At 43.0% G+C, this 14,922-nt stretch overlaps 1 protein-coding gene and 1 long non-coding RNA gene across 2 annotated transcripts in view; both read right to left on the bottom strand.

Annotated features, from left to right (window-relative positions):
* The window catches only part of LOC132533451 (uncharacterized), a 385,390-nt gene that overhangs the window by 199,229 nt on the left and 171,239 nt on the right, over positions 1-14,922 (bottom strand). The window lies entirely within an intron of this gene.
* RPS29 (ribosomal protein S29) lies at positions 3,200-4,998 on the bottom strand. The gene is made up of 3 exons (XM_007537755.3): positions 4,838-4,998; positions 4,521-4,620; positions 3,200-3,290 (listed from the first exon to the last, which is right to left on the bottom strand). The coding sequence occupies exons 1-3, from the start codon at positions 4,897-4,899 to the stop codon at positions 3,282-3,284; spliced, it is 171 nt and encodes a 56-aa protein (XP_007537817.2). The 5' UTR covers positions 4,900-4,998; the 3' UTR covers positions 3,200-3,281.

Raw genomic sequence — 14,922 nt, 5'->3', positions numbered from 1 at the left:
TCCCTGGCAGCACATGTGCCAGAGTGATGTCTGGTTCTTTCTCCTCCTATCTTTCTCATAAATAAAAATAAAAATCTTTAAAAAAAAAAACCAAAAAACAGCTTTCGCAAGCAAGCAGGAAGCTAATATAGGCAGTTAATTTTAGAACACTGCCTTTTGACCCTCTACACCTTCTCCGTGAAACCCACACCCGCTACTCCCTCATTCTTAAGATATTTTGTAGGTATAATGCGCACTCTAGTGAGCCAAAAATTTTCCTGGAGTTGACTGGTACTGGCAGGGTCACTAGGAGGCCAGGATGAAGCTCCACTGGCAGGGTCACCAGGAGGCCAAGATGGAGTTCCTCAGGTCAAGCCCTTACAATACCTGAGGCCCCAAAGTCCTAGGTCAGTCCCCTGCACCATAAGCCAGAGGGTAAAATAAAAGACACTGGCTCAAACCTGGATCCTTGTGCAAGATGATCCTTGCGCTTAGTACTATGTGAGCTTAACCTGGTGTGCCTACCCCCCTAGAGCTGCTTTATCTGATGACTTAAATATAATTTTTTTTAATGTTCTTGTAAATTTTAGCCTGGATTTCAAGAAATGTTGCATGAATAGACTTCCCAGGAATTTTCCACTGAGTTCAATTTTTCCAAGGCAGCTCTGTAGCTCCTTCCTCAAAGTTCTCATCACCCATTTTTCACCTATAAAGGGCTGGCAGTTCAGAAAATGGGTCTCAGAACCAGTTCAAAGCAAGTGACCTAACTCCTTGAGCTTCATTTCTCATGAGGATAATAACTGGTCACATGTATTAAGTAAGACAGTATGCACCACCACTGAGAGGTGGTACAGTGGATAAAGTCATGGACCTTCAAGCATTAAATTCTGAATTTGATCACAGGCACTGTGAATGCCAGATTGATGTTCTAGTTTTGTCTCTTTCTTATTAATAAATAAAATCTAGGGGACAGGCAGTGGCACACCTGGTTAAGCACACACTTTACAGTGTGCAAGGACACAGGTTCAAGTCCCTGGTCCCCACCTGCAGGGGGAAAGCTTCATGAATGAAACAGGGCTACAGATGTCTGTCTCTATCCCTCTCCCTCCACTCTCAATTTGTCTATCTAGTAATAAATGAAATATAAAAAAATCTTATACATTTAGAGTGCTTACAAATGTACCGGGCATAGAGAAAGCCTCCGTGTTAGCTATTTTTTTAAGTGTTAACTATTAAGTTATCCTCACTATGCACAGGTTTCAATTCCTTTCCCAAACTAAATTGGCTTCCTGCCTCCACCCTCACACAACACACACACCAAACTTCCTGATAAACTTAATAGGCCCCAGCAGTGCCTACCTGTTCTGCAAAATCTTTCTTGGCTACAGGAGCCTGCAGTGCAGTCTTTCTCATTGGGACTGTGATAGCTCTTGCCTCAGCCAATCACTGAGAACCTGTCTTCCCTTCCTTGCACTGAGTATTAGCCGTGTGTGGTAGTCATTTAGCCCAAGCAGGCTTTATTTGCAGTGTGGTTTTGTATAAATTATTTAACCAAATGATCTATATCCAGGACAATGCTGAATAAAAAACTGTAAACAGGGAGTCAGGCGGTAGTACAGTGGTTAAGCACACGTGGCACAAAGCACAAAGACCCGTGTAAGGATCACCCGGCTCCCCAGCTGCAGTGGGAGTCGCTTCACAGGCGGTGAAGCAGGTCTGTAGGTGTCTATCTTTCTCTCCCCGTCTTCAACGATGACATCAATAACAATAATAACTACAACAATGAAAAACAAGGGCAACAAAAGGGAATAAATTCTTTTAAAAAAGAACTGCTCATCACATTTAGGACTCAACAATGAACCTAGTTTTCCCTGTGGCTCCCTTTGTGCTCTGGTAAAACAAAAAAAAAAAAAAAAAACTTTGTCTAGGTGGGATGGGCCGTAGATGGCTAATCGATTATGTAGAGATTTATGCCTGAGGTTCTACCGAGCACCACCATAAACCAGTCAAGCAGTGCTCTGTTCTCCATGTATCTTTCTCTCTGGAGATAGCATAATGGTTATGCAAAAGCCTCTCCTGCCTGAGGACCCAAAATCCCAGGTTCAATCCCCCACACCACCACAAACCAGAGCTGAACAGTGTTCTAGTTTTTCCTCTCTATAAAATACATTAAAAACTGAGAAATGTTATGCATGTACAAACTACTGTATTCACTGTCAAATGTAAAACATTAATCCCCCAATAAAGGAAAAAAATACAAGTTTTTGTAGATTAGCCTCACTCCATCACTGAAAGTTAAATCCTCCCTTGAAGCCTATGACAGCTACCATTTGTCAGACTACGGGTTACAACAAAAATGATTTACCCATTTTTAGGACCCTTTGCTCCTAAAATGTGTCCACCCTAAATTCTAATTCTGAGAAAGTACACTAATTTTTCACTTGGTTGTCTTTAGGAAATCTGAATTTAACCACAACCAGGGGGAGAAAGTTACCGGGAGGGAGGCTGGACAGTAGTGTAATGGGCAAAGCACAGGGTCCAGGTTCAAGCCCTTGGCTCCCCACCTGCAGGGGATGGGAGGGAGGGGTCACTTCACAGGTGAAGCAGGTCTGCAGGTGTCTTTTTCTCCCCATCCTGTCCTATCCAAAAGTTATCAAAAAAGTTACTGGGAGCCTTCCTACTCCAGCAATAAACTGAAAAACACTTTTCACACCCAGCATCCTATCACTGAGACACCCTTCCAGCAGTTGCCTCCACATTTACATTCAGCCTCTCACTGGCTTTCAAGACTATTATGCATTCTTCATCAGTATGCACCAAGTCCCACAAACATCACTGTCAGGGATTAAACTTGGGACCTCATGTTGAAGATTCCAATGCTAATTCACTGTGCTACCTCACAGACCACCATTTATCTCTTACCAGAGAACTGCTCAGCTCTGGCTTGTGGTCGTGTAGGGGATTGAACCTGGGGCTTTGGATCCTCTGGTGTAACCATTATGCTATCTATCCCTGCCTTCTCATAAACATATTTTTATTAAAGTATGTTTATGTAGAAAACCAGAGGACTGTCCCTGTATGGTCCATTGTGGACTGAGGGAATTGTTTGAATGTGAAGCCTCTGCTCATAATATTGAGACACCTTCAGATTCCGAGGTATTAAATACCTAAATTATAGAAAGAATTCTAATATCTGAATTGACTCACACTGAAACACTCATAACTGAAGTTATTTTTATTTTATGTACAGAGATGTCATTTCTACTGTAAATGTCTTGAATGGCCAATTCCAGGAAGTACACTCAGTCCAACTAGAAAAAAAAGAGATAAGAAATGAGTTAATTTAAAAGATTAAAAAAAATACTTTTATTCTCACAAAAGCTGCATTATATAAGCCAGAAACATAACTGGGGTTTTACTTTACTTCAGTACTTATACAAACCCTGACCTGGACTGAAATCTGGTATTGTCATTTCCCATAGAAATTTCACTTAATAACAAATCAAAACAGGACATGGTGCTTGCAATTAGGTAACTAATTGCTAGCTAGACACCTATTGTTTTGATAACCAAGTAATTGTCACTACTGTAACAATCATTCCTGAGAAACCAGGTACAAGTTAGTGAGTGGGTCCAATTCTCTTATCTGTAGCATACAACCTAGAGTTGCCTGGTTTGACCTTGTCCACATTGTAACACCAAGACTGCATTTATTCCGATAAAGCTTTAAGTTTAAAAATAGGTCTCTTTCCCCGACAAGTGACTTCATATAAACACAAGAATCTATTTGTGATAAATGGACATTTAACATCCTAGTGAATAAAAATATATTTTAGAAATGAATGATGTATTATTTTCACAGGAAAGACTTCAACAAAGTGATTTACAAGAGCCATTTTGTACATAAAAATTTTAACTCCGCCTTTTCTTTTTATTCCCTTTTGTTACCCTTGTTTTATTGTTGTAGTAATGTTTTATTGTTATTGATGTTATCGTTGTTGGATAGGACAGAGAGAAATGGAGAGATGGGTAAGACAGAGAGGGGCCGGCTTCACCGCTTGTGAAGCGACTTCCCTGAAGGGCTCAAATGGGCTCCTTATGCTGGTCCTTGCGCTTCGTGCCACGTGCGCTTAACCCGCTGTGCTACCGCCCGGCTCCCAACTCTGCTTTTTTTTTTTTTATAGGTAGAAAGTCCCAAGTGACTTTAACAAAGCCATAAAGAAACTAATTACGCTTGGCTGTATACTTAGAAGGATACTTGGTTCCAAACTAACTAAAGGGAATACAGGATGCAAGCAACATTCCCTATAAGCGACAGACTTGTATACTCGGATGGAAGCGTACGATTATAAAAGATGTCCAATCTAATATTGTGTACTTCGTATAACACTGCATAGTATAAAGGGACTACTTTCAAGTTCTGACTGCCAGAATCTCAGCGTCACTACGACCTATCTGAAATGGCGGTACGTTCAGACTAAGGAACCCCGCACATTCTCTGCTGCCAACAATAGGGGAGCACGGCCTGTGCGGACCCGCACCTTAATGAATCCAATGTCCTTCGCGTACTGGCGGAAACACTGACGACACATGTTGAGGCCGTATTTCCGGATCAGACCGTGCCGGTTTGAGCAGACTCGGCTGTAAGAACAGAAATGGCATCACTCCATCTATCTTAAAGCACCCGCACTTCACACTTTCTGTCCTCAGCGACCCATCAGAGGTCTGTAATGGCGGCACTCACCGGTTCAGTCCCACCCGCCTCTCGCGCCGCCGCCAGTCGGAGATTCTACATTACAATTCCAGCACCCGCCCGCCTCACAGCAACCCGTCGCTAAAACCACGATCTGTTTCTCACCAAGAGCGAGAACCCTGGCCGAATTTTCTCGGGTGGCTCCAGTAGAGCTGCTGATGACCCATCCCGCTTTTTCGAGTGCAACAGGGCGAAAGGAAGTAATGAATTCACGCGTGCGCTCTTCAAATTTTGTCAAGTTACCCAGAATGCAATGAGAGGTTGCGCACGCGCACTATCACTGGGCCTTTATTGGATAATTGAACAGTTTCAGGCACCTCCCTCGGTGTCATCATCGATGACGTCACAGCAAGCTCAGCTTCTAGTAACCCAGAGCTCAGAGGTTCGCTCGCCGGGCGTGGTGGCGCGCGCCTGTAGTCCCAGCTACTTGGGAGGCTGAGGCTGGAGGATCGTTTGAGCCCAGGAGTTCTGGGCTGCAGTGCGCTATGCCGATCGGGTGTCCGCACTAAGTTCGGCATCAATATGGTGATCTCCCGGGAGCGGGGGATCACCAGGTTGCCTAAGGAGGGGTGAACCGGCCCAGGTCGGAAACGGAGCAGGTCAAAACTCCCGTGCTGATCAGTAGTGGGATCGCGCCTGTGAATAGCCACTGCACTCCAGCCTGGGCAATATAGCGAGACCCTGTCTCTTTTGAGACTTCAGTTACTTACCCAAGATGTTTTTAACCTCTTGTCTTATCTTCGTCATCTTATTATTTTACATCCTTCTAAATTAAAATTTGACCTTCGAAAAGAGAATTTTTAACTGTTTAGCACTGACACCTACTGGAATACTTTTGCAACATAACTTCAGGTCTGTTGTAGTAAGTAGGAATCAACGGTAGGAGGTTCTGTTTGGGAGGTTCTGTTAGTGTTTTTTTAACTTTTTTTTATATTTAATTTCTTTTCCCTTTTGTTGCCCTTTTTTATTGTTGTTGTTGTTATTGTTGATGTCGTCGTTGTTGGGTAGGACAGAGAGAAATGGAGAGAGGAGGGGAAGACAGAGGGGAAGAGAAAGACACCTGCAGACCTGCTTCACCACCTGTGAAGCGGCTCCCCTGCAGGTGGGGAGCCGGGGGCTTGAACCGGATCCTTATGCTGGTCGTTGCTCCATGTGCACTTAACCCGCCGCGCTACTGCCCGACTCCCACTGTTTGGGTTAGTTTTAATTGACAGTCCTAGAATATACCGATACCATACCAGAAAAATGATGGAAGGATTTTGTTCTGTTTTCACTTGGTGTGTTTTATATTTATATTTAGTTGACTGAATTTAATGTGAGAAACAAGTAAAGGTGTAATGTAAATGCTATTCAATATCTGAAAGATATCTAACTTCGTCACTTACAAAGTTTTTAGATAAAACTACAAAGGTCTCTAAAAGTGCAGCAACAGATGTGTTAATCCAAGATTTTTTTTTACAATATGAACTCATTTTGAACCCAAACTGCAGATGTCTCTCCTTCTCTCCCTCTCTCTCTGTCTTCCCCTGCTCTCTCCCTCTCTCTCTGTCTTCCCCTGCTCTCTCCATTTCTCTCTGTCCTATCCAACAACGACGAAATCAATAGCAATAACAACAATAACTACAACAGTAAAACAAGGGCAAAAAAAAAAAAGGAATAAATAAATATTTTTTTAAAAGATTGTTCATGACCGAGTGGGTTTAATAAATAAATCAAGGGCAGAGGTAGACAGCATAATGGTTATGCAGACTGCCAAGCCTGAGGCTCCAAAGTCTCAGGTTCAATCCCCTGCACCACCATAAACCAGAGCTGATCAGTGCTCTGGTAAAATAAATAAATAAATAAATAAATAAGTGTGATCCAATACAACGATAAAATCAAGACCAGTGGTCTGGGAGTTGGCGCAGTGAATAAAGTATCCGACTCTCAAGCATGAGGTCCTGAGTTCAATCCCCAGCAGCACATATACCAGAGTGATGTCTGGTTCTTTCTCTCTCTTCTCCTTTCTCATTAATAAATAAAATATTTTCATTACACTTTAAAAAATAAATAAATAAAATAAAATATGTATGTATATGTACATATTTTACGCATATACATATACATATATATGCTGTTTAAACATTTTTTGGTACATTGATGGTTGGAATGCAAACTGGTACAGCCCCTTTGGAAAACTGTATGTGGAGTGTTTAAAGAAATAAAAATTGGGAGGCGGAGCTACCAGCAGCAGATCCCTTTCTCTCCTCTCCTCTCCTCTCCTCACCTCTCCTTTCCTCTCCTCTCCTCTCCCGGATCAACTAGGAATACCAAAGGAGACCACCCGGACCAAAACAAGACAGGACTAGAATGACCACAGGAACCCAGTAAATCACCCGGGAGTACAAACACGTGTGGCTGGTGACAGAGAGGAGAGAGGGGTCTAAGGAGAGATTAAGTGACTGCTAACAGTTCAACAGTTTATCAGTGGAGACACCACCTCCAGTCTGCTCCACAACAAGGGGACAGCTGAAGGGAGGAGAAGACTCCCCAGAGACTCACCAAGTGCAACTCTGAGTCTCCATTGCCACTACCCTCAGAATCTGGAGCAGCAACAGGGAGGGACACCAGGGGACAGAGATCTAGCCGGGAAACTCAGGAGAAGACCTATACCTCCATGGCATAGCTGAGGGGCTGTGAAAGTCTCTTTGCATAACCACTGGATTATCTCTGCCACACCCTGCTTTATCTCTTGGTCAGGAGTCAGTGATTAAGCTATCACTGCACCACCTCCCGGATCACCCAATTTTTTTTTTTTAATATTTTGGACTCTTACCTTCTGCACCCTAAAAACAACAGTGATCCATACTCCCAGTGAGGGGGAAGTGATAGGTGGAAGATTCAGTTCCATCAGTACCCAGAGAGAGAGAAGGAAAAGGAGAGGGACATGGAGGTGGTAATGTTGTCATGAATGGCTTGGAGGGTAAGAGAAGATTGGATCAGGAAGAAAAAAAAGCCAATTATGTAAAAATGAAGAAAGATAGTTGTAGAGATAATGGTTGGCTCATGTCTACAACCTTGGGGCAACTGTGGTGGCTTGCAGCAGGGAGACTGAAGATTCAGAACTCTGGTGATGGGAATGGTGAGGATTTAAACAACTGTTAATATGTAATTTTGTAAAATAAAATAATAATAAAGTCCCTACTTGTATTTTAAAAATAATAATAACAATAAAGTATAATCTTATTATATTTTACCTATGAAAGATACAAAAAAAAAAAGCAAAAAAGGACACTGGTGGTCCAGGAGGTGGCTCAGTAGACTCTCAAGCACAAGGTCCTGAGTTCAATCCCCAGCGCACATGTACCAGAATGTCTGTCTCTCCTCCTATCCAAATTACAAAGAAGACTAAGGCAAGCATAAACCTATGGGACTACATAAAATTAAAAAGCAGGTCTGCAGGCATCTTTCTGTCTCTCTATCTCCCCCTTCTCTGTCAATTTCTCTCTGTTTCTATCCAATAATAAACAAATAAATAAAAGAAGAGTAGGAAGGGGAGTTGGGTGGTAGCGCAGCAGATTAAGTGCACGTGGCACAAAGCGCAAGGACCTGTGTAAGGATCCTGGTTCAAGCCCCGGGCTCCCCACCTGCAGGGGAGTCGCTTCACAGATGATGAAACAGGTCTGCAGGTGTCTATCTTTCTTTCCCCCTCTCTGTCTTCCCCTCCTCTCTCCATTTCTCTCTGTCCTATCCAACTACAACAACATCAATAACAACAATAATAACTACAACAATAAAACAAGAGCAACAAAAGGGAAAATAAATAAATATTTTTAAAAATTTTAAAAAGAATAGAAGAATTATATAAATTATATAACCCTGTCATCAAATGCTGGTGACCTGATTATTCTAAAATAAAACACAGATACATATTTTTTCTTTAGTTTGTCCAAATATATATTATTAGTGGATTATTGCTGTCTTTGTTGGATATGACAGAGAGAAATTGAGAGAGGACCCGAAGACAGAGTGGAAGAGAAGGACACCTTCTTCTTCTAGCGTTTGCCCTTCTTCCGTAGCCAGTCACCTGGAGAGGTGGCAGTCGTTGACTATGTGGGTCATAGTCTGTCTGTAGCCGCAGGGGCAGTTCAGGACACCTACAGATCTGCTTCACCGCTTGTGAAGTGAACCCCTTCAGGTGGGTAGCCAGGGGCTTGAACGGAGAACCTTACACACTGTCCAATCCTTGTGCTTTACACCATGTGCGTGCAACCAGCTGCACTACTACCCAGCCTTCACCCCCCCCTTTTTTTTTTTTACCAGTGCACTGTTCAGATCTGGTTTATGGTAGTGGCACTGGGGATTGAATTTGAGACCTTTGTGAGAAAATAGAATTCTCCAAATTTAGACCAGTTCATTGAAATAGAGAAAATTTCTGAGAAACTAGATGAAATTACACTAATGCACTAATTGTTTCAGCTCCGCACCTGGCGGATATGAATGTTTATCTTGAAACTGCATACCCTGTTACCCCAGCTCTCTCAGCTATATGTTAACTTGTCCATTTAGTTTCTGTAAAAACTGCTTGCTTCCTGGAAGATAAGAATGGAATGTTCTTGAAACTTTTACCCCAAAGATAAATTAGCAAGGACATACAGACCACCCCAATCATGCAGACCCCCTCCACTTTTCCCTTTTTTTTTTTTTTTCACTTTTCCCTTTTAAAGGAGGGTGAATTGATATACTTAGATTCTTTATTATTATTTATTTATTCATTCATTTTTAAATATTTTATTTATTAATGAGACAGAAAGGAGAGACAGTATCAGACATCACTATGGCACATGTGCTGCCAGGGATTGAATTCAGGACCTCATGCTTGAGAGTTCAATGCTTTATCCACTGTGCCACCTCCCAGACCAAACCCATAGGTTCTGTAGTGGTAAAGCTTTGGACTTCAAAGCAGGAGGTCCTAAACTCAATCTTTTTTTTTTTTTTTAATATTTATTTCCTTTTGTTGCCCTTGTTTGCTTGTTTTTTTAATTTTTATTGGTTTATTTTTTAACAGAGCACTGCTCAGCTCTGGTTTATGGTGGTGCAGGGGATTGAACCTGGGACTTTAGAGCCTCAGACATGAGAGTCTATTTGCATAACCATTATGCTATCTACCCCTGCCCTGTTTTTTTTTTTTATATTTATTTATTCCCTTTTTTTTGGTTGCCCTTGTTTTGTCATCATTGTTGGATAGGACAGAGAGAAATGGAGAGAGGAGGGCAAGACAGAGAGGGGGAGAGAAAGATAGACACCTGCAGACCTACTTCACTCCCCCGCAGGTGGGGGAGCTGGGGCTCGAACCGGGATCCTAATGCAGGTCCTTGAGCTTTGCGCCACCTGCGCTTAACCCACTAGCTACCACCCACACAACTCCCTTTTACTTTTTCTTTTTCTTTTTTTTTTAATGAGAACACTGCTCAGCTCTGATTTATGGTAGAGCAGGGGATTGAACCTGGGACTTTGGAGCCTCAGGCATGGGATTCTGTTTGCATAACCATTATGTTATCTACCCCTGCCTTTTTTTTTTAAACCAGAGTACTGCTCAACTCTGGTTTATGGTGGTGTGGGGGATTGCCTAAACTCAATCTCTGGTGGCACATATGCCAGACTACTGCACTGGTATCTCCTCCTTTCTCTTAATTTCTGGCTGTTTCTATCAAATAAATAAAAAAAAATTCTTTTTTTATTGTAGTTATTATTATTGTTATTGATGTCGTCGTTGTTGGATAGGACAGAGAGAAATAGAGAGAGGAGGGGAAGACAGAGGGGGAGGAAAGACAGACACCTGCAGACCTGCTTCACCACCTGTGAAGCGACTCCCCTGCAGGTGGGGAGCCGGGGGCTCGAACCAGGATCCTTACTCCAGTCCTTGCGCTTTGCGGCACCTGCGCTTAACCCACTGCACTACCGCCTGACTCCCACAAAAATTTTTCTATTTTTTATATTTACTTATTTTCCCTTCTGTTGCTCTTTTTTTTTTTTAAGATTTTATTTATTTATTAAAGAGAAAGATAGAAGGACAGAGAGAGGAGCCTAATGGTGGCGCACTTGGTTGAGCGCACATGTTACAGTGCCCAAGGACCCAGGTTCGAGCCCCAGTCCCCACCTGCAGGGGGAAAGCTTCACGAATGGTGAAGCAGGGCTGCAGTTGTCTTTCTGTCTCTCTCCCTATCACTCCCTTCTCTCTAGACTTCTGACTGCCTCTATCCAATAAATAAAAATAAAGATTAAAAAAAAAAAAAAAGGACAGAGAGAAAGAACCAGACATCAATCTGGTACATGTACTGCCAGGGATTGAACTCAGGACCTCAAGCTTTAGAGTCCAATGCTTTATCCACTGCGCCACCTTCCGGAGCACTGTTGCTCTTTTTTTTATTATTATTGTTGTAGTTATTATTGTTGTTGCTATTGATGTCATCATTGTTAGAACAGAAAGAAACGGAGAGAGGAGGGGAAGACAGAGAGGGGGAGAGAAAGAGACACCTTCAGAGCTGCTTCATCGTCTGTGAAGCGACTCCCATGCAGGTGGGGAGCTGGAGGGCTCCAACTGGGATCCTTATTCGGGTCCTTGTGCTTCACGCCAACTATGCTACCGCCAGACTTCCAAATTTCTTTTTTTAAAAAGAATCCGGGCCAGGCGGTAGCGCACCGGGTTAAGCCTGCATAGTGTGAAGCACAAGGACCTGGTCAAGAATCCCAGTTCCAGCCCCCTTCCCCACCTGAAGGGCGGGGATGGAAGGTGTGCTTCACAAGAGGTGCAGCAGGTCTGCTGGTGTCTTTCTTTCTCTCCCCCTGTCTTCCCCTGCTGTCTCAATTTCGCTGTCCTATTCAACAAACAGCAGCAACAACAACGGAAAAAATATGGCCTCCAGAAGCAGTGGATTTGTAGTGCTGGCGCTGGGCAGCAATAACCCTGGAGGAAGAAAAAAAGGAAGGAAGATAGACTTAAGTTCTTGGGTTGGTGGAATACCTCATTTGCATAGTGTGCTGTTCTGTCATGTGAGCCACTCTGATTTGAGCCTAGCCCCCACAACTCTGAAGGAAGCTTTTGTGCTATGGAGTCTCTTTCTCTCTCCCTCTATTAAAAAGTTTCAAGGGGACCGGGTGGTGGCACACCTGGTTGAGTGCACACGTTACAGTGCACAAGGACCCAGGTTCGAGCCCCTGGGTCCTGCAGGGGGAAACTTCACAAGTGGGGAAGCAGGGCTGCAGATGTCTCTCTGTGTCTCTCCCTATCACCCCCTTCCCTCTCAATTTCTTAAATTTTTTTTGTATTATCTTTATTTATTTATTGTATAGAGACAGTCAGAAATTGAGAGGGAAGGGAAGGATAGCGAGGGTGAGAGACAGAGAGACACCTGCAGCCCTGCTTCCCCACTTGTGAAGCTTTCCCCTTGGAGGTGGGGACCAGGGCCTCGAACCTGAGTCCTTGTGCATTGTAATGTGTGCGCTCAACCAGGTGCGCCACCACCTGGCCCCCCAATTTCTGACTGTCTCTATCCAGCATATAAATAAAGATTTTAAAAAATTAAAATAAATAAATAACATTTTAAAAAGTTTCAGGGCTGGGGAAATAGCCTTGGTTATGAAAAAGAGTTTCATGCCTGAAGTTCTGTGCTCCCAGATTCAATCCCCAAAACCAACATAAGCTAGTGCTCCTTTAATTAAATCAATAAAAATTTTAAAAGGCTTTGGTCCTAGCACTATTTTTTCTAACACTGCTTGTTGTTTTTTTTTTTTCATTTTTTAAATTTGTTATTGGATAGAGACAGAATAGAGAGAGAAGGGGGAGATAGGGAGAAAGAGAGACAGAGAGATACCTGCAGACCTGTTTCACCGCCTGTGAAGCGACTCCCCTGCAGGTGGGGAGCCAGGGGCTGGAATCAGGATCCTAACTGGTCCTTGTGCTTTGCACCACATGTGCTTAACCCACTGTGCTACCACCAACTCCCTTCTAATACTGCTTGTAAGGTCATATTTCTTATTAATAAATAAAATCTGGGGGCCGAGCAGTAGTGCAGCAGGTTAAGCACACATGTTGCGTGCGAAGTGCAAGGACCAGTGTAAAGGAGTTCCCCACCTGCAGGGTGGTCGCTTCACAAGCTGTGAAGCAGGTCTGCAAGTGTCCATCTTTCCTCCTGTCTTCCCTTCCTTTCTCAATTTCTCTCCGTCCTATCCAACAATGACAGCAATAACAATAATAATAACAACAACGATAAACAAGGGCAAGGAAAAGGGGGGAAAAAAAAGGCCTCCATATGTTCCAGGAGGTGGCACAGTGGATAAAGCATTGGACTCTCAAGCTTTAGGTCTTGAGTTCAATCCCTGGCAGCACATGTACCAGAGTGGTATCTGGTTCTCTCTCTATCTTCCTATTTTTTTCATTAATAATAATAATAATAAAAATTTAAGAAAAAATGGCCTCCAGGAGCAGTGGATTCATAGTGTAGGCACAGCAATAATCCTGGAGACAAAAAAGAAAAAAGAAAAAGAAAAGTGGTCCAGGAGGTGGCACAGTGGATAAAGCATTGGACTCTCAAGCATGAGGTCCTGAGTTCAATCCCTGGCTGCACATGTGCCAGAAGTGATGTCTGGTTCTTTCTCTTTCTCCTCCTATCTTTCTCATTAATAAATAAATAACATGTTTTTTAAAAAAGAAATAAAATCTTTAGAAAAAATAACTGGCCACTCCTGAGGCTCCAAAGAGTCCCAGGTTCGAGGCGGGGCTACAGAGCAGTAGCAGATGTGTTTCTCTCCTCTCCTCTCCCAGTTCAACTAGGAATACTAAAGGAGACCACCTGGAACAGCAATAAGACAGCACTAGAGCGACGTCAGGAACATACCAAATCACCGGTGAGTGCAAACACCTGTGGCTCATGGACAGAGAGGAACCTAGGGAGAGATTAAGTGGCTGGTTAACAGTCCGGCAGTCTACCAGCTGAGACACCGCCTCCAGTCTGTTTCACCAACAAGGGGATGGCTGAAGAGAGGAGAGGACTCCCCTGAGACTCATCAAATGCAGCTGTGAGTCCCCATTGCTACTGCCCTCAGAATATGCAGCAGTGGCAGGGAGGCCCTGTGCTGACACCAGGGGACAGAGAACCAACCAGGAAACTCAGGAGAAGATCTATACCTAGGTGGCCTAGCAGTGGGGCTGTGAAAGTCTCTTTGCATAACCACTGGATTATCTCTGCCCCACCCTGCTTTATCTCTTGGTCAGGAGTCAGTGATTAAGCTAAGAAGCCTACTTATAGTTTAAAAGCCTCCCATAGCCTACAGGGAAGAAAAAAAAGAGAGGCTTTTAAGAAACTGAGCTCCAACTCAGAGATTAAAATACTATTGAAACAACAATCAACTTCCACAACTGTAAACCCTTTAATTACCTTACTTAGACACAAGTCAATCCAGGTAAGAGTGATCTGTAATTTGAAAAGTACTGAAAGAGGGACATCATAAAATACTATATAAAATGGTTAAACCAACAAGAAGAAATATTGGGGAAATGAACCAGGACAAGAGTCCAACTAAAAGCCCCCCAAAAGGTTGAACCACAAAATAATGAGGTCAACATCCAAACACTAGTTAAGGAAATAATCACAGGAGTGAGCAAAGTCCCAGATTCAATGCCCCACACCACCATAAGCCAGAGCTGAGCAGTGCTCTGGAAAAAAAAAAAAAAAAGTTAAAATAGGGAAGTAGGGCGGTAGTGCAGCAGGTTAAGCACACAAGGCGCAAAGCAGAAGGACCAGGGTAAGGATCCTGACTCAAGCACCCAGCTCCCCACCTGCAGGGGGGTTGACTCACAAGCAGTGAAGTAGGTCTGCAGGTGTCTATCTTTCTCCCCCACTCTGTCATCCCCTCCTCTCTTGATTTCTCTCTACCCTATCCAACAATAACGACATCAATAAAAATAATAACACCATAAAACAAGGACAACAAAAAGGAAAATTGATAAATATTTTATATATATGCATATATATATGTATATATATATATTTTTTTTTTCTTTTTTTTACCAGAGCACTGTTCAGCTCTGGCTTATGGTGGTGTAGGGGATTGAACCTGGAACTTGGCAGCCTCAGGTATAAGAGTCTCTTTGCATAACCATTATGCTATCTACCCCCAATATATATATTTTTTTTCGGGGCTGGATGGTG

Source organism: Erinaceus europaeus, chromosome 16 (assembly GCF_950295315.1).
Source record: "Erinaceus europaeus chromosome 16, mEriEur2.1, whole genome shotgun sequence".
Taxonomy (NCBI): domain Eukaryota; kingdom Metazoa; phylum Chordata; class Mammalia; order Eulipotyphla; family Erinaceidae; genus Erinaceus; species Erinaceus europaeus.
Note: the sequence above shows the minus strand (reverse complement) of the source record. Positions and strands in the feature narration are given on the sequence as shown.